The sequence below is a fragment of the Misgurnus anguillicaudatus genome, chromosome 5 (assembly GCF_027580225.2).
Source record: "Misgurnus anguillicaudatus chromosome 5, ASM2758022v2, whole genome shotgun sequence".
Taxonomy (NCBI): Eukaryota; Metazoa; Chordata; class Actinopteri; order Cypriniformes; family Cobitidae; genus Misgurnus; species Misgurnus anguillicaudatus.
Genome location: NC_073341.2, coordinates 23,711,160 through 23,737,320, shown reverse-complemented (window position 1 = coordinate 23,737,320; position 26,161 = coordinate 23,711,160). Strand labels below are relative to the sequence as shown.

At 43.2% G+C, this 26,161-nt stretch overlaps 2 protein-coding genes across 7 annotated transcripts in view; both read left to right on the top strand.

Moving 5' to 3' along the window:
- Positions 1-26,161, top strand: part of grid2 (glutamate receptor, ionotropic, delta 2) — a 485,524-nt gene that overhangs the window by 55,883 nt on the left and 403,480 nt on the right. For 5 of the 6 annotated variants that reach the window (XR_008634267.2, XR_008634268.2, XM_055168104.2 and 2 more), the window contains exon 2: positions 20,363-20,518. Coding sequence is in view for 4 of the 6 variants with exons in the window: in XM_055168104.2 (XP_055024079.2) it covers positions 20,363-20,518 (156 nt within the window). In the remaining 2 variants the exon portion in view is untranslated. Of the gene's footprint in view, positions 1-13,973; positions 14,089-20,362; positions 20,519-26,161 lie in introns of those variants that run through there. The other variant, XM_055168105.2, reaches the window with a different exon arrangement.
- On the top strand, positions 4,677-7,349 carry LOC141364002 (uncharacterized). The gene is made up of 2 exons (XM_073868202.1): positions 4,677-4,906; positions 5,620-7,349. The coding sequence occupies exon 2, from the start codon at positions 5,802-5,804 to the stop codon at positions 7,347-7,349; it is 1,548 nt and encodes a 515-aa protein (XP_073724303.1). The 5' UTR covers positions 4,677-4,906; positions 5,620-5,801.

The window sequence follows — 26,161 nt, the reverse complement described above, 5'->3', positions numbered from 1 at the left end:
CAGTAGGTGACAACTCCATTTGTGATGAACTGTACAATATAAAACAAGGTAACGATTCGGCAGCAGAGTTTTCATTGCGTTTCCGCACACTAGCGGCAGCTAGTGGTTGGGATGAACGAGCCCTCATCACTACTTTTCGTAATGGATTAAAAGCTAATCTTCGACTACAACTGGCTGCGTTTGATGACAATATTGGTCTTGAACGATTTATTCAAAGAGCGATTAGAACTGAAAATCGCATGCTTGCCTGTAATCCATCTCAATTTGCACTCTACCGCTCACCAGAACCGTCCCCTCCAGGACCAGAACCCATGCAGTTGGATTCCACCCGCATCCCACTGTCAGAGAGACAACGTCGGATTAAAGAGGGGTTATGCTTATACTGTGCCAGTAAAGGACATCTCATCGCTGATTGTCCCATCCGTCCACCCCGGGCGTTGGTGAGTACTGTCCAACCAGAAAAGCATATTTATACACCTCTTACCACAAAGGTGAAATTATCCTACCGTAACGTCTCCATTATAGTATCTGCACTCCTCGATTCAGGGTCGGCCGGGAACTTCATCTCTTCCCAGTTATGTAGACAGTACCACATCAAGAAGGAATCCATCGAGCAAAAGTTAAAGGTACAGTCAATCACCGGAAAACCCCTCAACCGCTCCGATATCCGTCAACGATCTGGAGAAATCACTCTGACAGTGGGAATCTTACATCAGGAGAGGATAAAATTTCTGGTCCTGGAGAATTCCACCGCGGATGTGATTCTTGGACGCCCATGGTTAATGGAACATCATCCGGAGCTCTCTTGGGACACAGGAGAAATTAAACGCTGGAGCAGTCAATGTTTTCCAAGATGTTTCCCAAATCTTCCAAAACCTCTTCCTCCAAGTAAAAAACTTCAGGTATGCAGCACCTCCATTGAAAGTCCTAACGAAAATGTTTCTGTATCCATCCCTTCAGAATACAAGGAATTTGAAGATGTCTTTTGTCCCAAGAGAGCTTCCAAACTACCACCTCACCGGCCATGGGACTGTGCGATTGACCTCCTCCCGGGTGAACCAGTACCAAAAGGTAAAATTTATTCATTATCCATACCAGAACAGGAAGCCATGGAAAAATACATTACAGAGGCCTTAGAACAAGGGTACATACAACCGTCTAATTCCCCTGCTGCTTCTCCATTTTTCTTTGTCACCAAGAAGGATGGCGGTCTCCGACCCTGTATTGATTACCGTGGCCTGAACAACATCACTCGGAAGTTTCGCTACCCTCTTCCTCTCGTCCCTACGGCACTGGAACAGCTCAGAGGCGCAACCATTTTCACCAAACTCGATCTCAGAAGTGCCTACAATCTGATAAGAATCCGAGCCGGTGATGAATGGAAGACCGCTTTTGTGACCCCTACTGGTCACTGGGAATATTTAGTGATGCCATATGGCCTAGTAAACGCTCCTTCAGTATTTCAAGACTTCATGCATACCATTTTCAGAGATATTCTTCATCGGTTCGTGATTGTCTATATTGATGATATTCTTATCTATTCCAGTGACCTCAAAACTCATGTACAACATGTCAAGGAGGTACTACAGAGACTTCGACAACACTCACTCTTCATCAAAGCAGAAAAATGCGAATTCCATCAACCACAGATACGATTCCTGGGATATGATGTCTCATCAAACGGAGTGAGTATGGACGAAGGAAAGGTAGCAGCCATTAAGAACTGGCCTCAACCCAAGACGGTAAAAGAATTGCAAAGATTTCTGGGCTTTGCAAACTTTTACCGGAGATTTATAAAGAACTTCAGCCAGATTGTGACTCCTCTGACATCTGCCTTAAAAGGTAAACCAAAATTTCTGTCTTGGAATGAAGATACTGCTAACGCTTTCCAATTTCTGAAGAAAACCTTTTGTGAAGCACCTGTTCTAGTACACCCAAATCCTAACAAACCTTTCATTGTAGAGGTAGATGCATCCTCAACAGGAGTCGGAGCCGTCTTGTCTCAGCAGCAGGGGAAAACATCTGACGTTCGTCCTTGTGCTTACTATTCTCACAAGTTCAGCCCGGCGGAGAAAAATTATGACATTGGTGATCGGGAACTGTTGGCCATCAAGCTGGCGTTAGAGGAGTGGCGTCATTGGCTGGAAGGTGCACGTCATCCATTCACAGTGCTGACAGATCACAAAAATCTTCAATATCTTCGTGAGGCAAAAAGACTGAATCCAAGACAAGCAAGGTGGGCTCTCTTCTTCACTCGTTTCCATTTCATCATTTCCTATCGTCCAGGAACAAAAAATTGTAAAGCCGATGCTTTGTCAAGGATGTTTATTGCGGATGAAGATCTCTCTCCCCCAGAAACCATTCTTCCTGAGAAAGTCTTTGTGTGTCCCATCGATTGGAGCCAGGAAGATGAGATTCCCGAAACCACCAATGTTCCGCCGGGTTGTCCTCCAGGAACAAAGTATGTACCCTTGCAACATCGGACATCTCTCATCACCAAAGCTCACAACTCTGTCGGTACTGGTCATCCGGGCGCCCAACAAACCCTCTCGCTGCTAAAACATCGCTTCTGGTGGTCTAATATGGCAGAAGACATCAGAAGGTTCGTGAGGGGGTGTAAGGAATGTGCTATGGCCAAAACACCAAGGCATCTACCCCATGGTAAACTACGTCCTCTTCCTGTTCCTCGTCGCCCATGGTCACATGTAGGTGTGGATTTCGCCACCAATCTTCCTCCTTCTCAAGGTAACACCTGTATTTTCGTGGTGGTAGATCGATTTTCAAAGATGCTACGACTAATACCTCTCAAGGGTTTACCAACAGCAATGGAATCTGCAGAACTCCTTTTCCAGCATGTGTTCAGATATTTTGGCCTCCCAGAAGACATCGTCTCAGACAGAGGACCTCAATTTATATCTCGAGTCTGGAAAGAATTCTTCAAGCTGTTAGAGGTAACTGTGAGTCTCTCTTCAGGTTATCACCCCCAAACGAATGGTCAAACGGAACGTAAGATCCAGGAAGTGGGTCGCTTCCTCCGAACCTTCTGCCATAACCACCAGGACTCTTGGAGCCAGTTTCTACCCTGGGCCGAGTATGCACAAAATTCCCTACACCAGCATGCTACGGGTCTTACACCATTCCAGTGTGTACTCGGTTACCAACCACCCATGTTCCCCTGGACTGGAGAACCCTGCGACGTACCATCACTGCAGCACTGGTTCCAAGAGAGCGAGAGGGTCTGGGACTCAGCTCATCATCACCTCCAATCCGCCATCCGTCGTCATCAACAGCATGCAGATACCAGAAGGTTCCCTACCCCGAACTTTCAAGTTGGTGATAAGGTTTGGTTATCCACGCAAAACATCCGTCTCAGATTACCTTGCAAAAAGCTGAGTCCCAGGTACATTGGTCCCTTTACCATCATCAAGGAGGTCAATCCGGTAGCCTTTCAACTTCGTCTTCCAGCACATTACCGGATTCACCCCGTATTCCACGTATCACAATTGAAACCATTTTACTCACCTGTCACTTCTGTTCCTCCCACAGGACCTGGTGAAGAAGCCCCCCCTCTTGATGAGGAAGAAACCATCTACACCGTCAGGCAGCTCCTGGACTCCAGACGACGAGGTGGGCGGCTTGAATACCTGGTGGATTGGGAGGGATATGGACCAGAGGAAAGATCCTGGGTTCCTCGTGATGACATTCTTGACCCAGAACTCCTCAGTGATTACCATCAAGCACATCCAGACAAACCTGCTCCCAGACCCAGAGGCCGTCCTCCTCGGCGTCCTAGAGCTCAAGGGTCCTCAGGAGCGGACCCTCAGGGGGGGGGGTACTGTCACGGATTTGCCAGGTCCTTCCACACACACCCCTCATCATCACAGATCACAATCACCAGAGTACTAATCAGCTGCACCTGTCACCTCTCATCAAGCCTTCCCTTTATATACCACTCACAAACACACAGTCATCGTCCGGTCTCGTCACAAGAACATTATTGTCTATGTGATTACCAGACTCTAACTTCTATATCTTTACAGAACTTCTCCTGAACATTATCATCGTCATCATCATCATCATCTTACGGATTATCTCTTCCCCAGTGTGTCTGTGTGTCTGTGATTCCCCTCTGAAGACCAACTACATTCATCTCTACATCTGCATATTCTATTATTCAATAAACTCTGTTACATTTTATATATATCTGTCTCCGTAGTCTTCTGTCAGTGACAGTAACGTTTTGCTACTGTTTCCAGGTTGAATGACATGTTTACTGAAAATGGTGTGCACCGGTGTGCAACAGGGTTTGATATATGTTTTCTCTTGTTTGGTGGGTGTGTCAGAACTGCAGTTCAATCAACAGCAACATGTAAATAAACAGTGGCGGCCAGTGGCTTCTTTTTTCGAGGGCGCATGATGTGACGTTCGTCACAACATGTATTAAGCCCGTCGTGTGTTTGGCGCGTCGAGTGAATCTGTGTGCATCACGTGTCTTGTCAAAATAAGTGCCTGCTGCAGACGCATCTAAAGGGTTTATGATAAAAAAGACGCTTGTGTTCACCAGATACTCGCATAATCTCATGCGTAATCAGAGTTCTATTTCATCCCTACTGACCGCCAGAGGCGGTGCTCAAGCACTGAATGATCCATCCCGCGCACGCGCAGGTCGAGTGTTTATACCAACAAAGTCACCCGTGACCCCTGATGCCTACGGAGAGTCTATAACTTCCGGTGACATCAGAGGATCTGTTCCTTTTCATCTTCTCGCTTCGCAGGTTGTTTTTTCCGCGCTAGCAAAAGACTACAGGATATTGTGTTTCATTCGTTGCTGGTGGCCTTGTGACATTTTATTGTCGGAGCAGCGAGTTGCTCGCCCTCCAAAGGCCGCAACGAAATCTACCGACAGGTGAGTTACAAACTTTTTATATAACTGCTCGTTTGGTGCATTTGTTGGTGACGGCTGTGTTTTCGCTCCCTCTCCCGACATTTGTAATCTAACGTTAACAGTTACCTTTATATTATTGATTCATCTGCGATTTATTGTTGTAACACGGACGAGTTTTTTGGTTGATTGTTCAACTGCGCTCGTGTAGTTACTTTGTGCCAACTCGGTTGTGCCGGTTTATTTTGTTAAACGTCTTTTTGCGCTTTAACTGCGCTTTTTGTATTTAGTACCAACTCGGTTGTGTCGGTTTTTTGTTAAACGTTCGGCGCTTAACTGCGCTTGTGTATTCGTGCCAACTCGGTTGTGCCAGCTTTTTGTTAATCGTTCGGCGCTTAACTGCGCTTTGTGTATTTTGCAACAACTCGGTTGTGCCAGTTTTTTGTTAATCGTTTCGGCGCTTAACGGCGCTTTGTGTATTCGTGCCAACTCGGTTGTGCCGGTTTTTGTTAATAGCGCTTACCCTTAACTGGCTTCACAACGTTTGCGGTGACGGTTGTGCTTTCGCTCCCGGCACCGGTACTGCGTTTAGTGTCTTATTTTTTCGTTACCCTAAGCTGGTGAAGGCAGTGCTTTCGCTCCCGTTACCAGCATATTTGTACCTCAGTGACTAGATTGGTGGCAGTGTTCCCGCTGAAGCTAATCTTTTTTCTTTTTTGCTACATTTGTTGGTGAAGGTTGTGCTTTCGCTCCCTCTCCCGGCATCTGTACTGCATTCTGTGTCTATTTTTTCGTTGGGATAGTTTACCCTTAGCTGGTGAAGGTAGTGTTTTCGCTCCCGCTCCCAGCATAGGTGTGCCCCTGTGACTAATTGGTGGCAGCGTTTCCGCCGAGGCTACCTTTTTTCTCAGTTGCCAGCATGGTTGGCAACCACTCCTGCTCGGCCTGTATGGCTCCTCTGCAGCTTGAGGATGGCCATGATTTATGTCCCTCATGTCTTGGCTTCGAACATTTAAAGGAGGGTCTTTCTGACGACCCCTGCATGAACTGCGGTATCATGCCTCGGGCAGTGAGGGCAGCTAGACTGGCTGAGGTGGAGCAACTGTTGGGCTCTACTTTGTCGATTGGACATTTGACCCCAGCCCAGCGACTGGTTCCAGATCAGTCTGGGCAGTCTAAACGTCGGGCTGCTGAGGCTGCAGGCCCCACTCCTGCAAAAAAGGCTAAGGGACCCCGGCTTGCCTCTAAAGTGGACCAACTAACAGCGGAGCTCAATACTATGAAGTCCCTCTTCCTGGCTTTCCAGTCCGGTACTGGAGCAGAGCCGCCAGATGATTTTGTCCCCTCGGCAGCCTCCTTGGAGTCGGAGGACGATGTGCTTTCCATGGCAGCGTCAGCTGGCCAGTTTAATGAATATGAGCCAGAGGTACTTCCACAGATGGAAGCCTCCCAACCTTCTGGGGCCTGCTCCCGTTCTTCAACCCATAGCTCTACTGGTGGTGTTGAGGACTGCTCTATGGGAGCCATCATTCGAATGGCTCTTGCTCGTCTCCAGTTGGACGTCCCGCAAACTCAGCCGGCTCCGGCCAGTGCTTTTTTCAGGCGTGTCCCAGCCTCCGTCAGCTTTACTGCGCCCCCATCGGAGGAGTATTTGAGGGAGTTGCAGGCATGCTGGAGGGATTCTAGGGCCCTCTCTCATGCAACGTCCGATGGCCGGACCCTGGCAGCCATGCAGGACGCCCAGAAGTTCGGATTGGACCGCATGCCAGCAGTTGAGCCGACAATAGCGGCTCTTATCATCTCACCTGATGAGGCTTTGAGGCCGGATGCTAGGTGCCCTCGTCCCCAGTGCCGGGTTACAGATGACCTGCTCTGTAAGGCCTATGATGCAGCGGCCCGCATGGGACGCATCGGTAACTCCATGTCCCACCTGATGCTCGCTTTGTCAACTTCCCTGCAGGAGACTGAGTTGGATGCCTCTGTCCACAATTTTAGCGATGCTTCACTACAGGCATTCGCATTGATGTCTAGGGAATTGGGGCGGTTGATGTCTACTCTTGTGCAGGCTCGCCGCCAGGTATGGTTGGCACAATCTCCTCTCACTGAGGCCTGTAGGAGAACCCTCCGCAGTGTTCCGGTGGAACCAGGGGAGCTGTTTGGTTCCGCAGCTCTGGAAGCGCTTGAGCGCACGGTCCAAGCCGGACGGACTCGAAAGCAGCTGTCCGGGCTTCAAAGAAGCGTTCCGCCTCCTAGCAGGCCTAGAGGTCCTCCAGCTGCCCCACAGCGCAGCTCTCGTCCACAGGCTCACCCCAGGGGCTACCTAAGGTCTCTGCGCCCACGTCCACAGCCTGCTCAGCAGCAGGCACCGACCTTTCGGGTGCCTGACCGGCTGCCCTCAGGACAACCTCAGTCCTTTCCAACCCGTCGTGCCTCTGGAACCTTTAGAGGCCGGGGACCCCGGCGCTGAAGCCCGGGGGTCGGCCGTCGGCTGTTTTTCCCAGCAGCAGCTCAGCTATTGGGCTGCTTCCATCAGGGACCCATGGGTGCTCTCAACCTTAACCCACGGGTACAAACTTCAGTTCCGACGCCGGCCCCCAGCCCATGGCCGGGTCAAGATGACCATCATAAGCGACCCGGCAAAAGCCCAAGCCCTCACCCAGGAGTTGTCCGCCCTCCTGGACAAGGGCGCCATCGAGCCAGTAGATCCCCTATTGCACCCCGGGGGGTTCTACTCAACTTACTTTCTGGTAGCAAAGAAAGATGGCGGACTCCGTCCTATCCTCGACCTAAGGGGTCTCAACAGGTTCCTGAAGGTTCTGAGGTTCCACATGCTGACCACTGCAGAGGTTCTACGTACAATTGCCAAAGGAGAGTGGTTTACGTCAGTAGACCTGAAGGATGCCTACTTCCACATCCCTATAGCTCCACACCATCGGCAGTTTCTGCGGTTTGCCTTTCAAGGGCGTCATTTCCAGTTCCAAGTGCTCCCATTCGGTCTCTCCCTTTCCCCTCGGGTGTTCACCAGGTGTGTGACGGCAGCCCTCTCGCACTTGCAGTCGCGGGGCATGAAGATTCTCCCATATCTGGACGACTGGCTCATCTGTGCGCCATCCCAGTTTCAGGTGGCACTGGACACGTCGTGTCTTCTCTCTCATGTGGCCCGCCTGGGCCTCTGGGTGAATTTTACAAAGAGTTGCCTGGTTCATCGCAGGGCACGCTTTTTCTCGGGATGACTCTCGATGCAATCACCATGAAGGCTCGCCCATCACCACAGCGGGTGGACGACATCCTCCGCCGCCTCCTCCTGTTTCGGGGGGGCAGGCAGTTATGCTATGTGGAGTTTTTGCGCCTCCTAGGGAAACTCACAGCTGCCGCTACCGTGATTCCTCTAGGACTGCTGTCGCTGCGTCCCCTCCAGAGGTGGTTGCACGGCTTTCATCTAGATGTCAAGTGGCCCCGGCACAGGAAACTCAAGGTGTCACGTCGTTGCCTTCTTGCTCTGGCCCCATGGAGAGTAAGGTCATTTCTCCTGCAGGGCATGCCCTTGGGTTCCATCGCATCTCGTCGGGAAATCCTCACAACAGATGCTTCCCTCTCGGGATGGGGTGCTGTGTGGCAGAATCGAACAGCTCAGGGGCTGTGGTCTGTGCAGGAGCGCTCACAGCACATCAATGTCCTGGAACTGCGGGCTGTGCACAAGGCATTGCAGGTTTTCCTTCCCTTCCTGGGAGGCCGGCATGTGCTTGTGCGATCAGACAATGTCTCGACTGTGTCTCACATAAACCACCAAGGAGGCACCAAGTCTGCACCACTGCTGCAGGCATCCCAGGATCTCCTGCTGTGGGCAGGGCCACACCTGGCCAGCCTGAGGGCGATGTATTTGTCTGGGGAGCAGAATCAGGCAGCAGACTTACTCTCCCGTTGCAAGCCTCCGCCGGGGGAGTGGCGGCTTCATCCGGATGTGGTCCTCAGCATCTGGGACATCTTCGGCAGGGCAGGGGTGGATCTCTTTGCCTCAGAGGAATCGACCCATTGCCCCCTTTGGTTCTCCTGGACGGAGAAGAGCAGCCCTCTGGGCCAGGATGCTCTCGCACACGATTGGCCAGAGGTTCTCCTCTATGCTTTTCCACCAATCCCTCTGATTCTTCCAACACTGCAGAGAGTCCTCCAACACGGTCACAGGCTACTGTTGGTAGCCCCCTTCTGGCCGGGAAGAACATGGTTTCCACTGTTGTACAGTCTCTGCAACGGTTCACCGTGGCGCCTCCCAGACAGGAGGGATCTCCTGTCTCAGTTACGGGGCCAAATCTGGCATCCCGATCCTCACCGCCTGCAGCTGTGGGTCTGGTCGCTGCAGGGCCCGACCCGCTGCTGACTGAGTGTTCAGATGGCGTCTGCAATACCATATTGAATGCAAGGGCGCCTTCTACCCGGGCGCAGTATGAGAACAGGTGGCGGCTGTTTACTACATGGTGCTCAGACAGGAATGTGGACCCTGTGCACTGTTCAGTTCCAAAGATTCTAGAGTTTCTCCAGTCACTCTTGGATGGCGGCCGGTCCCCGGCTACCTTGAGGGTATATGTGGCAGCCATTTCCTCTCGACATGCTCGGGTGGACAACGACACGGTGGGGTGTCACAGATTGGTGTCCCTTTTTCTGAAGGGTGCATGGCGGTTACGCCCCCCACGAGCACAACGCGCTCCAGCCTGTGATCTACACCTGGTGCTCGATTCCCTATGTTCACCTCCCTTTGAACCCCTGGCTCAGGCAGAGCTGAAGTGGGTCTCTATTAAGACTGCCTTTCTCCTTGCTATCACGTCAGCGAAACGTGTTGGGGAACTTCATGCGCTCTCTGTGAGTGACTCATGTTTGAGGTGGAACTCCGATGGCTCGGGGGTTACCCTGTGGCCGAATTCAGCTTTTCTTCCGAAGGTTTTGTCATCAACCAACCTTAACCAGCCTATCCACCTGGCACAATTTACTCCCCCAGAAGGGGAGGACAGATTACAGCTGCTGTGTCCCGTACGGGCTCTCAGAGCCTACGTTGTCGCGACTGCAAGTATAAGGCAGTCAGACCAGCTCTTCCTCTGCTATGGTGGTCCTAGGAGGGGCTGTGCTCTCTCCAAACAGCGGTTGTCTCATTGGGTGGTGGATGTAATCACCCAGGCATATAAACGAGGTGGTCACCCCCTGCCATCCGGGGTGAGGTGCCACTCTACCAGGGCAGTCTCAACTTCATGGGCGGCCCTGCGCGGCGTGCCCCTGGAGCGCATCTGTGAGGCGGCATCATGGGCATCCCCGAGTACCTTCTCCAGGTTCTACCGGGTGAATGTCGCCACCCCCCATCCACTGGAGGTGGTCCTGTTGCCAGACTCTGCGCTGTCCTCTCAATAAGGTACGTGCTAAATTCCTCGTGACTTTTCTGGTATGTGTCATCCAGTGCTTAAGCACCGCCTCTGGCGGTCAGTAGGGATGAAATAGAACGAGAGTTACGTATGTAACTACGGTTCTATGAATCCCGGATGACCGCCAGAGCGTTCTGTCACTCAGAATTCCCGTGTACTCGCGAGAAGATTCTGTAGGAACAGATCCTCTGATGTCACCGGAAGTTATAGACTCTCCGTAGGCATCAGGGGTCACGGGTGACTTTGTTGGTATAAACACTCGACCTGCGCATGCGCGAGATGGATCATTCAGTGCTTAAGCACCGCCTCTGGCGGTCATCCGGGATTCATAGAACCGTAGTTACATACGTAACTCTCGTTTACTGTTACGGGAGTATCTTGCGTGTATTTTGTAAAGTGAGCATCTCTTTTATCATAAATGGTTTTGACGAGTGTGTAGCAGGCACTTATTTTGACAAAACACGTGATGCACATGGTTCACATGACGCAACAAACACATATTTTGAAAACACGAGCAACACACATGAAACTCCGAACACATATTTTTAATTTGCGCCCCTCTGAAGAGCAGTCACGAGCCGCCAATGTGAATAAACCAATGCGGTACTAAAGAGACAGCTTGCACAATGGGTCCATGTTGAAATGTTCTTTCATTCTGGACGGCATGTGATGTGACTGTAATATCGAATGTATTTTACAGCATTAAACACGTATTTATAACAAATTCATCAGGCTTGGGAAACACAAAGAATGGCCTTCTCACCTACCGTAGTTGCAACTTTTGCATCATCAGAACAGGGTGGTCAACACATCACCTTGCACATGACTTTTTTGAGACGCATCTAGGGATTTATTTCGTATAAAGTGTTTTGTTTTGGTTAAAGTGTTCATGCTCATGTTTTCTTATCAAATAAGAAATTTATCCAATGATTATGCACACAAGTTTTATGCAATTTTTTATGCACATCTTGGTGCTTCCATCCAGTGTTTTTATGTGCATCTCCAAAATGTGCATAAAAATAGGTGAATGAAAACATATTGTAACTGTGGAGGAGGATTTGGACAAACCAAACAACCAGCGCATTGTACAATGACTGACAAACAAAACAGTAGTATAGCATCAACCAAAGCGTTCAACCGAAAAAACGCTGCCAAGCATGCAAGTCTGCGTTTTTACATTAAACGCTTTGTTGGACACATGGTCTAAAAAGCTTTGTCACAAAAACTCAAATGTATGAAATGCATCTTAATCTAGTCTATTACAATTATGTTCCTGGAGTACTCCTGATTAGGTGAGTGTCACTTTGTTTACTGCCACAATGGGGCAGTGCACAGGGAATCAGAGTGAAATGTCAAAGGTCATCAACTCTGACACCCCCCTTCATTTCTTAATCGATGAGGATGACAGTCCTCTAAAAGAAGTGGATATGCGTGACATCTCCTATGAGTTAAGCGGCCTGGTGGGTACACCAGTACACCAGCATCCCATGCTGGGAACTAGCATCCAAAACATAGCATGCAATATTTATGCTGGTCTTTTCAGCAGTGATGTCGCTGTGGTTTTAATACGGTGATGATGGGCTTTGTTAAAAATGACTGCAAATAACCACAGCAGGTTGCCAGTTGCTCATGACAGTTTAATTAAATCTCACCCACAGACCAATAAATGTAGGCACAGGCTTGAGGGCAGACCACCATACATCGTCGAACAAAAGCCAGAACAGTGCGGTTTGTTTGCATGCTGACAGACAAAGAGAGGGCCGAACGACTGCAAAGCAAAAATTGAGAGTTATTAATGGATGACAGTGGGTGGCGGGCCACTGCCAGTATGATAAACAGTGCTCAGTGTTGCCGTTTTTATATCACGTATTATATCTGGCCATTACTGTTCTCAGTGGTCTGCAAAACTCATTAATCCGCCTTGTCTCAGAGGTGTCAACACAAACCGGCGTTCTTTTTAGGGGCGCACCCCTGCGGTCATAAATCTGCGCCTAAGATTCAGAAGCCCTCATTCCATCGCAAACTAATACATCATCATCAGACCACACCAACAACTAAGTTGCCTTCATCATCACGGAAAGCCACAAGAGGGATCGCTGCCTGCATATACTGTACTTGATATATGTGTAGTTTATCCTGACTATCATACTGAACAGTATTGGTCTTCGTGATCATCCAGCTGGTCATCTGATCCATAGAGACTGAATGAAGATGTTTCAAAGCTACATAAGAAAAAGTCAACTGATAGAATGACATTATAGAGTGATTATGTTAGGAGAAACCTCTTGCATCACCAAACTCCCATTCGTGGCACACAAACATCAGCTCTACTGTATACATCATCTTGAAATGACATGTCATGTATTCGAGTAAAGGACTGGCCCACCAAAGAGTTTGCAAATAGAAATTTGCTTGTAAATTCAACATGCGTCTTTGCTCCATTACACTGCCAGACTGCTTAAAATGACTGTAAGACACGGTGAACCACATAGACTTTCACCCAGCTGCGGTCCTCTCAGACTGTGACAGACCTGACAGTGTGTACCAATATACTGTAGAGCCTCTGGCTGCAGTCACTGACACAGAGGGAGAAAGTCGTCGTTCATTTTTTCAGACCGAGACAGTTCACTGAGAGAGAACACACTGTGAAACCCGCTTACGGCTAATTATCCAAACTATTCCTCCAATGAATTTGACATTGTTTGAAAGGATCACAGCGTCATTGTCGTCAGTGTAGCAGAGTTATTGTGGCATTGTTCCATTGTCAATCGTTTTTTAAAATCTACATAAAGACAAACTGACAAATAGAATGGCATTGCGAATGTTGCGTTCTCTTCATTGAAAATTAATAAATAATAATACAATTAATTAATTGCTAATTATTTTAATTACTAGATCACTTCACTGGGGTGTCAAAAACACATTTAAAAGGGGCATAAAACATAACCCCACTTCCCTCATAACCACATAAAAAGATATTTATAATGTTCTTCACTCAGGGAAGGCGAGTTTAATTATATTATTATAGCACATTTTATACACAAAGGTAATTGTAAGTGCACATAGACTACATATAGATCAGTTCCAAAGAGAAAATGAACATAAAACAACAATAAAAATCATAAAATGTGTTTAAATTGATTGTAAAATGCGTATAATGCAATCAGTGTGCAGCAGCACAGTGCTCATATGGTAAATGCACAGCTAAACAAATTGTGTTTTTAAAAGTTTAAAATTGGATTCTGTTTAAGCACATCTGATCTCTTCTAAAAGCTGATTCCTATAGAGAGATAACGTATAATGCTGACTGACTCCTGTTCTAAATGAAGATTCAAGAGACCTTAAGAAAAGTCAAAGTCGAACGCCACGCGCGCGAGTTGACACGGACTGTGCATTTGACAGCGGTGTAACAATAATAATAATTATAATAATAATAACAGGCTTACATTCATGCGGCGCTGCGCAGGCTGTTCAGCGTATGACATCAAAGAATCGCGAGAACGAAGCTTGTTCGACTTCATGCGGTGCCGTAAGAATCGACAGCCGGATGACTTCAAAGTACCGCGAGAGCGATTCGCGAAATCACACAGGGGAGTTTGCTTTTAAATCGCTCTCGCGGTACTTTGACGTCATTTGGTTGTCGGTTCTTACAGCGCTGCATGAAGTCGAACAAGCCTAGTTTTTGAATCCCTCTAGTCATACGCCGACTGGTGTACACAGCGATGCATGAGGTTGAACATACGGATAACGCTATTAATACAGGACGGATTTCTTCCAGTGGAAATTACAAGCGTGACGCAGGTGATTTTTGTCTAAGTTTTCTGTATTCTATACAGTTATTGATGTATCTAGTATATAGCGAAGGTGATATGAAACGTTTTGGAAACACTAGTGATCACAAACACTTAAAACTTTATTGTGGATACTAGCAGGTGTTTGCCCAATGAACCAGTGATCTGTTTTGCCTTTGCTGATTCCTCAAACGCATGGTTGTGTTCGCGTTTAGCTAACCCTGAGGACGATTACACAACGGCATTTCAAACCTTATTTAGTCAATGCTTAATAACGGTTCACGTGCTTACCTCAGCATAACTAAATGTATATAGAGAATCCAGTTATTGATTTTTTTATGTGAATGTATTTTTAATCTTTGATAAAAAGTTTGAACCCACTAGTCACCTCATCTGCATTTTGCACTTAAAGGAATAGATTACAAAAAAAGAAAACTCTTTATTCACCCATTCGAGATATGACTTATTTTCTTTAGTTCTTTAGTTCGTTTCTTCCATAAATGTATAGTTTTTTGCTTCAGAATTCACGCAGATTACATTAATGATGTATGTATGAGCTTTATCAAGGGATGACCCCCATAAAAGATATAACACAATCATTTTAATGTAAAATCATTGGGCCCTATTTTAATGATCTAAGCACATGGTCTAACAGCACACGGCAAGTGCATTTAGGCGTCTACGAATCCACTTTTTGGGATATTAACAACAGGGTAAATGGTCTATGCACTTGGCCCACAGTCTAAAAGGTTTGTTCCTATTCTCCCAATGAGTAATGGGTGTGTTCGGGCGTAACGTGCAATTTAACCATAGAGAGTCTCATCTCTCATCCCCTTTAAAAGTTGTGCTCATGCCAAGGTGGATTGCTTATTTACATGGCGAAGTTTGTAAGCGGAAAAACTGTAAGCAGAGGAAGAAGACCACCAGTTTAAAATTGGTGTTAAAAATTGTGTTTATTCATTATAATGGTTATTTGTGTAATTAAGGCTTGGTTCTCTTTAAAAGTCTTTATTTCATGTGGAGTATTAAGTAAAATAAGCTGGTTAAGTATGATGCAATATCACTGTAATCTCAAAAAGGTTTATATAAGAATAATTTACAAATATGCTAAAAAAAAGGTTTACATTAGATAAAATACTTTTATTTGTAACAAACAGGAGATAAAGAATTTACAAACGTGTGGAGAGTTCAGCACTCGGACAGCGCCCTGAGTGTTTTGAAAATATTACTTAAAAATGTTTCTCATCTCACCATATCCAGAGGTACAAAGTCATCATATACAATATATCTGTGGGGTAGCATAAAAAAACTAAAAAAATGCAATATGTGCACTTTTTAAAAGCAAAAACGCTGACAGCTGATCTCAGCTTTACACTTTCTAAAGTCCTATAAACTGTCATCATTTATGTCCAAGAGACTCAATAATAATCTTTTACATTTTAATCCTTTAAATTTGTTATATCTAAAAAAACTTTTATGTACTGCTGCACATCGATTGTGTGTAATAAGCAAACGTGCGTTGTCATCCCGTTTATAGGCGCATATTATTAACGCACTCTTTAAATAACAAAAACAATATTGCGCCATTGACTAGGTTTTAGTTGGTCAATGGCATACTCTATTTTAGTTGCCTAAACAATGCGTCTGAACAGACCTCGTTTTCAATTGCCCATGGGTGCACAAATGGGCGCAAATGCATTTGCTATTTAAACAATGTGAAACTGGATGTGAATATGATAACTGCGCCACATTGCGTCGGATGTATGCTATAGGGCCCATTGTGTTTATAATGAAATTGCATTAAATTATATTATATACAGGATTGTGGAGTAAAAGTTGGATTGTGACTGTACGTAATCATGATACCCAAAGTAGTTACTGTAATTTGTTACAGTAACGTACATATTTTTTTACTAAAAAACATAGTAATCAGATTACAGTTACATTTTTGAAAAAAAAATACTATCAATATTATAAATATTATGGCATAATAACACGTAATTTTAAGCGCTGCTTGATTATACCGCAGATCCTGGCTGTATCTCAATCAGCTATTTTAGTCAGTAGTCAGGGCACTGATAGGGGAATCGCAAAATTCTCCCAGTGCACTGGAACGTTTGTTCCCTAAAAATTTCCCACTGGGAAAATCACAGCTATTTTGTTTTCAAAGAAGAAAACACAAACAACATTATACAGTGCAAACTGTGACTTTTGGCTACAAAAACACTTTCTTTATCAAAGGACTCGACACCCAACCTAAAGACGCATTTGCAGGTAATTCTAGCACAGAAATCATGTTAGCTTAAATGTCAGAGATGTTAAAAAGATGTTAGCTGTCTAGGTGAGTAACTACTACTGCCAACACCCCAAGTTCAGTCAAATCAAATAAGAAAGATCAGTGCTTCATGTGTTTTAAACGAAACGTAATATGTAGATTGTGTAGACTGTGTAGACTCAAATGTTATGGATAAACTATAATTTTTTTTTCTTGTACTTTTTAAAAATAAAACATTGTGTGTGTATGTGTCCTTGAAGGAATCAAAAAATAATCAGATTACATTACTTTTATATTTTGGTGCTTGAACTAGATCACTGAATACTTTTTTATGAAGTAATTTGTAACAGCTTGCCATTGGTGTGTCTGCTTCAGCCAGGCTCGATGCTCTTTCATTTCTTTTTGATTTATTTGATGAAGTTGCCTTTTTCTCGGTACTCGGTTGCCCAAGAGCTGCAGCCCCTCTGTTTAGAGCTGCAGTCCAGCAGCTTGTAAATCAGTTTTCTCAACTGCGCTCTCACCCTCGCTAACACTTAAACTCTCTCACCCATCTGAAGAACAGAAGCCCCATGGGATAGTGAGTGGCACTGATTAAGACGGGGGAATTTGATTCCCATTGCTTTATTCCTCTTGAGAGTGGCTGCAAGACATTAATCTGACCAGTGTTGCTTATAAGGACGCGGCGGTGGCTCTTGAACAGTTTTATTTGTGGAATATGTTTAGTTCTCAATCACGCTACCTACTTGAGGAAGTCTGTGCTGCAGTTTGAACAAGTGTTGGTGTTCTTTCGGCATAGAAGCAGTCTCTTTTCCTCTCTCCTCATACATTTCCATTTTGATGCTGTGTCTGAAACCACTCTCTAGTTCACTCTTTTCTATTCCCTATGTAGCGAATGACATTTGAGTCCACTGTATATGGGGAGAAAGAGAACGACAATGAATGATTTGGACACTGGTGTAAATGCCATGCATCAGAGAGTGCAGCCGCAGACATTTTGGTCATAAACATTATGTCTGTGCCGTATAACTGTGCGGCTTTATGGTATCGTTAAATGGTAAAGTTCATTTTCTTGCAGTTTGTCACCTTTATTACATTGGTTAAAAATAATAAGAAGAAACTATTTGTTATATTCAATAAATATATTAATTTAAACATAAAAAAACATAACTGTCTATCATATTATTTAATAACTGTCAACAAGAACAAAACATACACGTATGAACATACTTTATATAAATATGATACTTTTTTGTGAGGATTGATGTCAGTGTCCTCAAGCTGACTCCGGTTTGGCGAGTTTAGGAAATAGTAAGGTTAGAAAGGGTAAATTAGATGTACAGGTATAAAAGAGTGACCTATAATCCAAATTAAGTTGTTCACCGCTACAAAATGGTGGACAATCTATAGTGCACTATATAGAAGTCATTTCAGACACTACTGATTCTGATCAAGTTAAAGGAATATTCAATTTTCTTAAAAGAAAAATCCAGATAATTTACTCACCACCATGTCATCCAAAATGTTGATGTCTTTCTTTGTTCAGTCGAGAAGAAATTATGTTTTTTGAGGAAAACATTGCAGGATTTTTCTCATTTTGGTGGACTTTAATGGACACCAGCAATTAACACTTAACTCAACACGTAACAGTTTTTTTCAACGGAGTTTCGAAGGACTCTACGCGATCCCATGCGAGGTATTGGGGTGTTGTCTGGCGGAACGATTGTCATTTTTGACAAGAAAATTAAAAAATATGCACTTTTAAGCCACAACTTTTCGTCTAGGTCCGGTCCAGCGCGACCTAACGTAAATGCGTAGTGACGTAGGGAGATCACGTGTTACATATATAAAACACACATTTGCGGACCATTTTAAACAATAAACTGACACAAAGACATTAATTTGTATCAGTCGACATACAACAACGTTGGAACGGTCCTCTTTCAACACACTTGTAAACACTGGGGCGGAGTTTCGCGTTCGTCCTCTGTGACCTCTTGACGTCATGACGTATTGCGTGGGGTCACCTGGCACATCACGACCAGATCTAGACAAGAAGTTGTGCTTTAAAAGTGTATATTTGTTATTTTTCTTTGCAAAAATGACAATCGTTTTGCTAGAAAAGACACGTATGCCTCGTTTGGGATTGTTTATAGTCCTTTGAAACTCCGTTAAAAAAAACTGTTACGTGTTGAATTAAGTGTTAATTGTTGGTGTCTATTAAAGTCCATTAAAATGAGAAAAATCCTGCAATGTTTTCCTCAAAAAACATAATTTCTTCTCGACTGAACAAAGAAAGACATCAACATTTTGGATGACATGGTGACGAGTAAATTATCTGGATTTTTCTTTTAAGAAAATGGAATATTCCTTTAAGATTGTAGGGCTAATAAGCCAAACAATTGCACCACTTTATATGTGCAGTATTTAAGCACAAATCTCACGTGTTAAACACCTGCAATCCAGTTTACCCAACTGGAACAGCATTCCTGTATTGCTTCACTGCGGGAATTTTAATCATGTTTTCTCAGCACATTTCTATGTAAATAAATAACACGTAGAGTATGTCTTGTCAAAAAACTTGTTTTTTGCCTGAAGCAATTAACAGCATGCTCTGAATAGATTTACTGTATGTGTGTGTATGTTTTCTGGTGATCATGGCACCATTCACAAGATAATAAATGCATTATAATATCGTTCTTACAGTATGAGCCAATTATCTGTACTGGAAAAAGCTGTGGTGGAGCAATGCCATATAGTTTAGATAAAGTGTTGCATATTGTGGTACTCTTTGCGGTTTAGCCTTAAGGACCCCGGATTTGTGCTTTATTGTGCAGATTTTATCTGCATACTTGCACAGCTATCTATTTGCATAATTATTTTAGTCAGTCTGTTGCCAAAAAACTCAGACAGTGCATGCAAATAAACAGGTCTGAGTGACCCTGCACCAGAAAGAAGTAATTTTTTGCCAGTTGTTTGTTATTGATATACTAATTAAAGTTGCATCACATTCTTTGTTTGATCTTTTAATTAAAGTCTGAATAATAGATGGTTTAAGTTTAAATGGCAAAACAAAGGCAAATGCAGGTCCACATAGACTCGAGAGTAATGCTCTACTACAGCATTCCCCACCGCTACAGATGAGATATGGAGCTTTAAAGAAACCTCCACCTTGAGTTTTGTTTCTATGGCAACTCTATTCTACCCTCGGATAAAAAACCCATTATGATGTTTTGCAGAGGATTGGAGACAAAGTGAGTGTTTTTTCCTGAGATTTGTCTTGTTAAAGGCCTGACAGTTTTTACAGAGCCCTGCAGGTAGTGTCTTGACTAAATGCAGTTCTCAACTGACCATAGACTTTAATATGATATAGGTCTACTGAATGTCTTGTGTGCCGCCACATAAAGAGCGCCAATTTGTCCCTACAGAAGACACATACTGTGAAAATACTTGGCCGCAGATACTGTACCTTCTTTTAATGGTTGACAATTTTTTTATCTAACTTTCATATATAGAGGTTGACAATTGATTCAATTTTCTTGTGTATAAGATTGAATTATAGCTTGTGAAATACTATATCCAGATCCTTTAAAGAACTATAGATGAAGTTGTTTACAGGAACATTTGTACCCTGCCTGGATTTATAAAAAAACTGATGTGCGCATGTAAAGAAAACAATTGTGTTTTTCTGTATATGTGTACTGTATACACTTTAAAAATGCTCGGTTATTCAACCCAACCTTGGGTCAATAAGGGACAAAACCAGCTGTTGAGATATCTCGTCAATGGCGGTGAAAGAGTTAACTAAGGTGTAGGAACCCTGATAAATAGTTCATACAAACATATAAAGAGTATATATGAAACTTTGTAGGAAGTCTACACTGCAAACAGATCATAAAGATAAAATATTAAACTAATTTATTACTCAAAAGTCTGTGTATCATTACTGTTGTCTAAGTTGCAGTCATTAATACAGACCTCTTAACAAATCCTAACAAATTGTCTTTTTCAGGGGCCATTTTTGATGAATCTGCCAAAAAGGATGACGAAGTGTTTCGCATGGCGGTGGCAGATCTCAACCTCAACAACCAGATCCTGGAAACAGAGAAGATTACTATATCTGTGGAGTTTGTAGATGGCAACAACCCTTTCCAAGCAGTGCAGGAAGGTATGTGCCTTTGACTTTGAGCTAAATGAGCTTTCTTGTCAGATGCATGTGTCAGAGTCACGTACATTTTGACACGCATACCCTTAAAGTGAGAGCCTCGTATGACAAGGATTTGGACTACAATTTAGTTTTGATGGATGGACGAAAACCAAATGGATGAGTGGATGGATGGATAGCAGTGCAAAAAATACCCAACTTGAACTGGAGTGGACTAAACGCTTTAAACAGAGCAATGTAAAGCATTTGTTGAGAGAAACAGTTGTAGGCAGCAGAGTCAAAACAAGTCAATGTTTCCCCTGCTCATGAACACAGCGGAAGAATTGTGGAGTCTTATGGCAGTAGGCAGGAATGACCTTCAATGGCACCCTCTGTTACACCGCAGATAGATCACCCTGTTGCTGCACGCACTCTTCATTTCAAGAAACATGCCTTAGAGAGAGTAGGAGATGTAGTACATGATGTTCATTAATTTGGACACTGTTACCCTCTGAGCCACTACCTCCAGAAAGTCAAACAGTGTTTGCATAAGACAAAAGACGTGAACGTAGCCTGCATTTGTTTACTTGAAGTTGAAAATATACTTGTTACATGACTGAACCTTTGATGCTTGTATTTACAGTTATATTTTCAGCTTAACATTTAAATTACTAAATTATTCAACCTAAAGAGCGGGAATAAACCAATTTAGACGTCTCTTTTAATCATTAGAATAAAATATTGCCCTAGTCTACAGTTTATATGCTTGTGTAGCCTGGCATTATGTAATGGTCTGGTCCCACCATGTTCATAGCTTCAAATTTTGAGGTCAGCATTAACTCAACCTCTTATATTTGATTTAAGTTTAGTGAAATGATCCCGTAATGACACAATGCTGTGGTTTCTTCAAATTAGTGTTGTTTGTTCTTTGGAGCAGAGCCACTTTCTGTTATTCTGCAAAGAAAGCGGGCAGGTACTGGGCCTTTGGATCTTTGCCATTCATGCATCAGCAAGTTTCATTGTGAGTTCAGTTTAAGGCAGGGTATCTGAGTTGATCCAGAAACATTTTTTGTTATGCTGGTTGAAAGTCTTCTCACATCCTGAAAGCAATTACTATGTTAAGTTGTTTAAATGCATTTTTATAAATATATGTCATCTGTGCAAGGCATAGGACCATGTTCAACAAATCATTGAACTCAGACCGAATGCATTAATTGGACACATGCATTTTTTGCTCCTCTTCTGTGAATGTTTTTTGCATATGCCAATGCGCACCCAGTTCACAAAGACATAATTCGCCATCAGCGCGTTCACGTGTGACAATCTGCACAGGAGCCACAAAACGAAAGACATTTTTTAAAACAACAACAACAAAAAACGCATGGATCATCAAAGAGCAAAAACCCGAATTAACATTGGTAATTTTACTGCATTTCCACGAGATGGAAACCGCTGCGGGATGCAAAGGGTCTGAAAGGGTGGTTGCAGTGTTTCTTTTGGAAAGGTACACTGTAAAAAATTTGCTGTAATTATGCAACTGGTTGCCAGTAACTTACTGTACACCATAAAAACTAAAAATGTTTCATGTTCATTTAACTTTGAACAAACTGTTGCCAGTAAATAACATAAATGTAAAATCTACAGTAAGTTACTGGCAGCTAGTTGCCAGTAACACCCAGTAATACTGTAATTTCTACAGATTTTTTTTTTACAGTGTACTGTAGGTACGCGGTGTTATTCTAATTTTAAGGGTGTCAGATATTATATTTTAATGAAACATTCTGTTGCTTGTGTAGTTTTGTGTACCTTTACTAATTAGCATAACGGTATTTTATGAGTGCTGTATCTAAATCCGATTTAAAACAGATGTTTATGTTCGTTATTTTGGTAATGTTATTCACGTTGTACTGCAAAGTTTTCTCACTGGTGAACGAGACATGAGATGTGGACGTCTGATTTGTGCGTGTTCATAGATGTGTTCGAGTTCATGCGACGCTGCGCAGACCGATTGGCAAGGTTTGCTGCTTGCAGTCGAGGAAGTAGTTGAAGACGGACCCATCAAGTCGGACACCTGCTGCTTGCCGTAGTGACGTGTGCGCCGTGTTTCTTTTCTTTATCGCGAATTAAGTGAATTAGATGGTGAATTTGTTAAAACCTTTTTGTGAAAAGTTGCAACCAGAAACACTTAAAGGATTAGTCAATTTTTATAAAAAAATTAATCCAGATAATTTACTCACCACCATGTCATCCAGAATGTTGGTGTCTTTCTTTGTTGGGTCGAGAAGAGATTGTGTTTTTTGGGGAGGGCATTTTAGGATTTTTCTCGTTTTGATGGACTTTGATGGACCCCGGCACTTAGCAGTTTTGATGCGGTTTGGAATTGCAGTTTCAGAGGACTCTAAACGATCCCAAACAAGGCATCTAGCATAACGATTGTCATTTTCGGCAAGAAAAATAAAAAATATGAACTTATAAACCACAACTCCTCATCTTTCTCTGGTCGTATGACGCACCAGCCCGACCTCACGTAATACATCATTACTTCAAGAGGTCACAGATGTCGTATGCGAAACTATGCCCCAGTGTTTACAAGTGTGGAGAAAGAGGACCGTTCTGACGTTGTTGTATGTGGAATGATACTAATTAACATCTTTCTGTCAGTTTATTGTTTAAAATGGTCTGCAAATGTGCGTTTCATATATGTAACACGTGACCTTTTAACATCAATTACGCAATTACGTGAGGTTGCGCTGGCGCGTCAAACAGCCGGAGGAAGACAAGGAGTTTAAAAGTGCATTTTTTTGTTTTGTTTTTTTGCCAAAAATGACACTCGCTAAACTAGATAAGACCCTTATGCCTTGTTTGGGATCATTTAGAGTCCTTTGAAACTGCAATTTTAAACTGCATTAAAACTGTAAAGTGTTGTGTTCCATTAAAGTCCATTAAAATGTGAAAAATCCTGGAATGTTTTCCTCAAAAAACATAATGTCCTCTCGACTGAACAAAGAAAGACATCAACATTTTGGATGACATGATGGTGAGTAAATTATCTGGATTTTATTAAGAAAATGGACTAATCCTTTAATATTGAATATTTGAACGTTTCGGCTACTCTCAAAACGATCTCACGGTACTTTAAAACCATACGTCAGTCACATGCCTTCAGGGCCAGTTCAAGTCTGACAAAATTTCTAACCGGCATGCGCTGCTTCAAGTCGGCCGCCGATCAGTCTGCGCAGCGCCGCATGAAGTCGAACACACCTCATGTGTTTTGGAAGAGGCGAGACTTTGGATGGCGATTTGAATGGAGGGTGTGATTGTGGTTTCAGTGCTAGTAGGCACTCAAAAGCAGATACACTGCCTTTAACTAACAGTCTGTATCTTTCTCTGTATTCTACGTATGTCTGCTCATATGCCATGAAGTTTTGTTTGCCAGTTGTTTATTTGCACCAATGTTTTGACAAGTTTTTATTTGATACTAGCTGGATAGGTTTGTATTGCCATAATTGGAAAAATTGGATGTTGTGTATGAGCATGCTACAGAACAAAGGTTAAAAGATAAATGCAGCTTTATAGTAGAAAGCAAAATACAGTCATCTAAAACAAGGAATAAAAGCTTACATTCATAAAAGGCAAGACCCGGCAAGACCTGACAAATAACCGAGGACACAGGAGGATTTCAATTCGACACAAAATACTGGGAAGTAAAAGCAGAACAATACTTCAAAATGCTTTTGTCCTGAGTTCTAGGCTGTGGAGGATGCGGCAGTTTGCCGTACTTTATTGGCAGTTTACAGCCTTGCTCAACCACTGAAATCCAATTGGCTGTTTAAAACGCACTTGACGGCTCATCTGGATATATGCCTGATTGTAATTTTCTTCTCCATCATTTGATTTATTACTGCAGCTGTGATCAATAGAAAACGTAGACGAGCATATTAAGTGTAATTCTTGCTTGCTGCGAATAGAAACAGCACGTTAATTGCACAAGACAAATAACACTTGCTTTAGTGTATGCGACACATTCGATAGCAGGCCTTATTTTCACAGAAGGAAGGTACAATATGTTAAATGACAATAAGTTTATTTATATAAGAGGCAAACATTATGATAGCACAAACAACACCTGGTTTCAATTGTGGGTGGTTTGTGAACAAAACATTGATCTTAGAGAAATAATAAGCGAGGTCCATGTTACCAAATTTTGTAAGCATAATTCTTGCTATTGATTTTTTGTTTGTGATAAATGTGTGTGTCTTATATGCTTTTTATGGAACACAAAAGCTTTCAGAACTAGTTTCACAAACTGGAATTATGAAAATAATTCCAATAAAATAAACATTAATAAAAATAGTTCAACTCATTAATTTTTAAGTTTGGCTCACGTCCCATTCATAAACATGTAGAGGGCGGAGTTTATTACCTATACTGCAGCCAGCCACCAGGGGGGTGATCGAAATGTTTTGGCGTCACTTTTCAGGATATGGGTAGCATGCCTGGTTTAAGCAAAGTTATTTTGTGCTCCTTCCTTGGTCAAATTAACATACTTGTAGTTGTTTTTGCGTGTTAAGCTGAAATATAAAATCTGTCATCTTTGATAGCATTATGGACAGAGTTGTATGCATCTTGGTATCTCCAAATACGTATAATTTCAGCAATGCTGGCATCCTTTTAGCTGTATGAAGTCTTTGAGGTAAAGGGGAGTGGGAGACATGTTGTGGTTGACCCCTCTTATCTAATGGAGATGGATACATTAGCTAACCACACTACTCTCGTTCTTGAGGGTCTTCCCACCTACATAAAAGCTCCTTTGCTCCGTTCATATGCTTGTCTCTCCTTTTATTTGTTTGAGATCTTCAGTGAGTCTAATTACAGGTGCACATGTGTTGTTGTTCAGCATGAGCGCAGACGATTTTGCCTGATTTATGATTTTGGACCTCATTATGTATACATCATTTGTTTAAACATCTGTTTATCTCTTCAAAGTCAGTTTCCTGCTATGTGATTGGATGCTTTTTCTTGATAAAAAACATTTGAAAAGCTTGTCTCTCATGTACAATCTGTTCTACTTTGAGACTTTTCGAAGAAAAAAAACAACTTTTCTTCTAAAATAAGCCTTGATTTGACAGATTTAATAGACTCTCTAATGTGCAGATTTTACTCTAATATGTATTTATAGAGCTTATATAGAGCAAAATTATTAACTGTAAAATAAATACATTAAGGGGTGGTTTCCCAGACAGGGATTAGCTTAAGCCAGGACTAGGCCTTAGTTAAAGTAGGATATTTAAGTCATTTTAACAGAATAATGTATAAATAAACATTACTTGCGTGCATCTTGAGACACAAAACTCGCACTGATGTATTTTAAGATATGTCAGTGCAAGTTGTTTCGATCAAGACAACACTAACATTTAGTTAGTCTGGGACTAGGTTTAAGCCCTGTCTGGGAAACCGCCCCTAAATGTATTACTTGTAAATCAGAATCTTTAAAAATATACAATGATAAAAGCCTGTTATGGATTGCCGGTTAGTCATATGCTTTTAGCGATATACAGTACTGTGCAAAAGTCTTGGCTGAAGTATGGTCCCTTTTTTACGCATACACGAGGGTCCACGTACAGTGCTATATGTAGCCCAGGAGATGCATTGCATTTTGTTGCAATG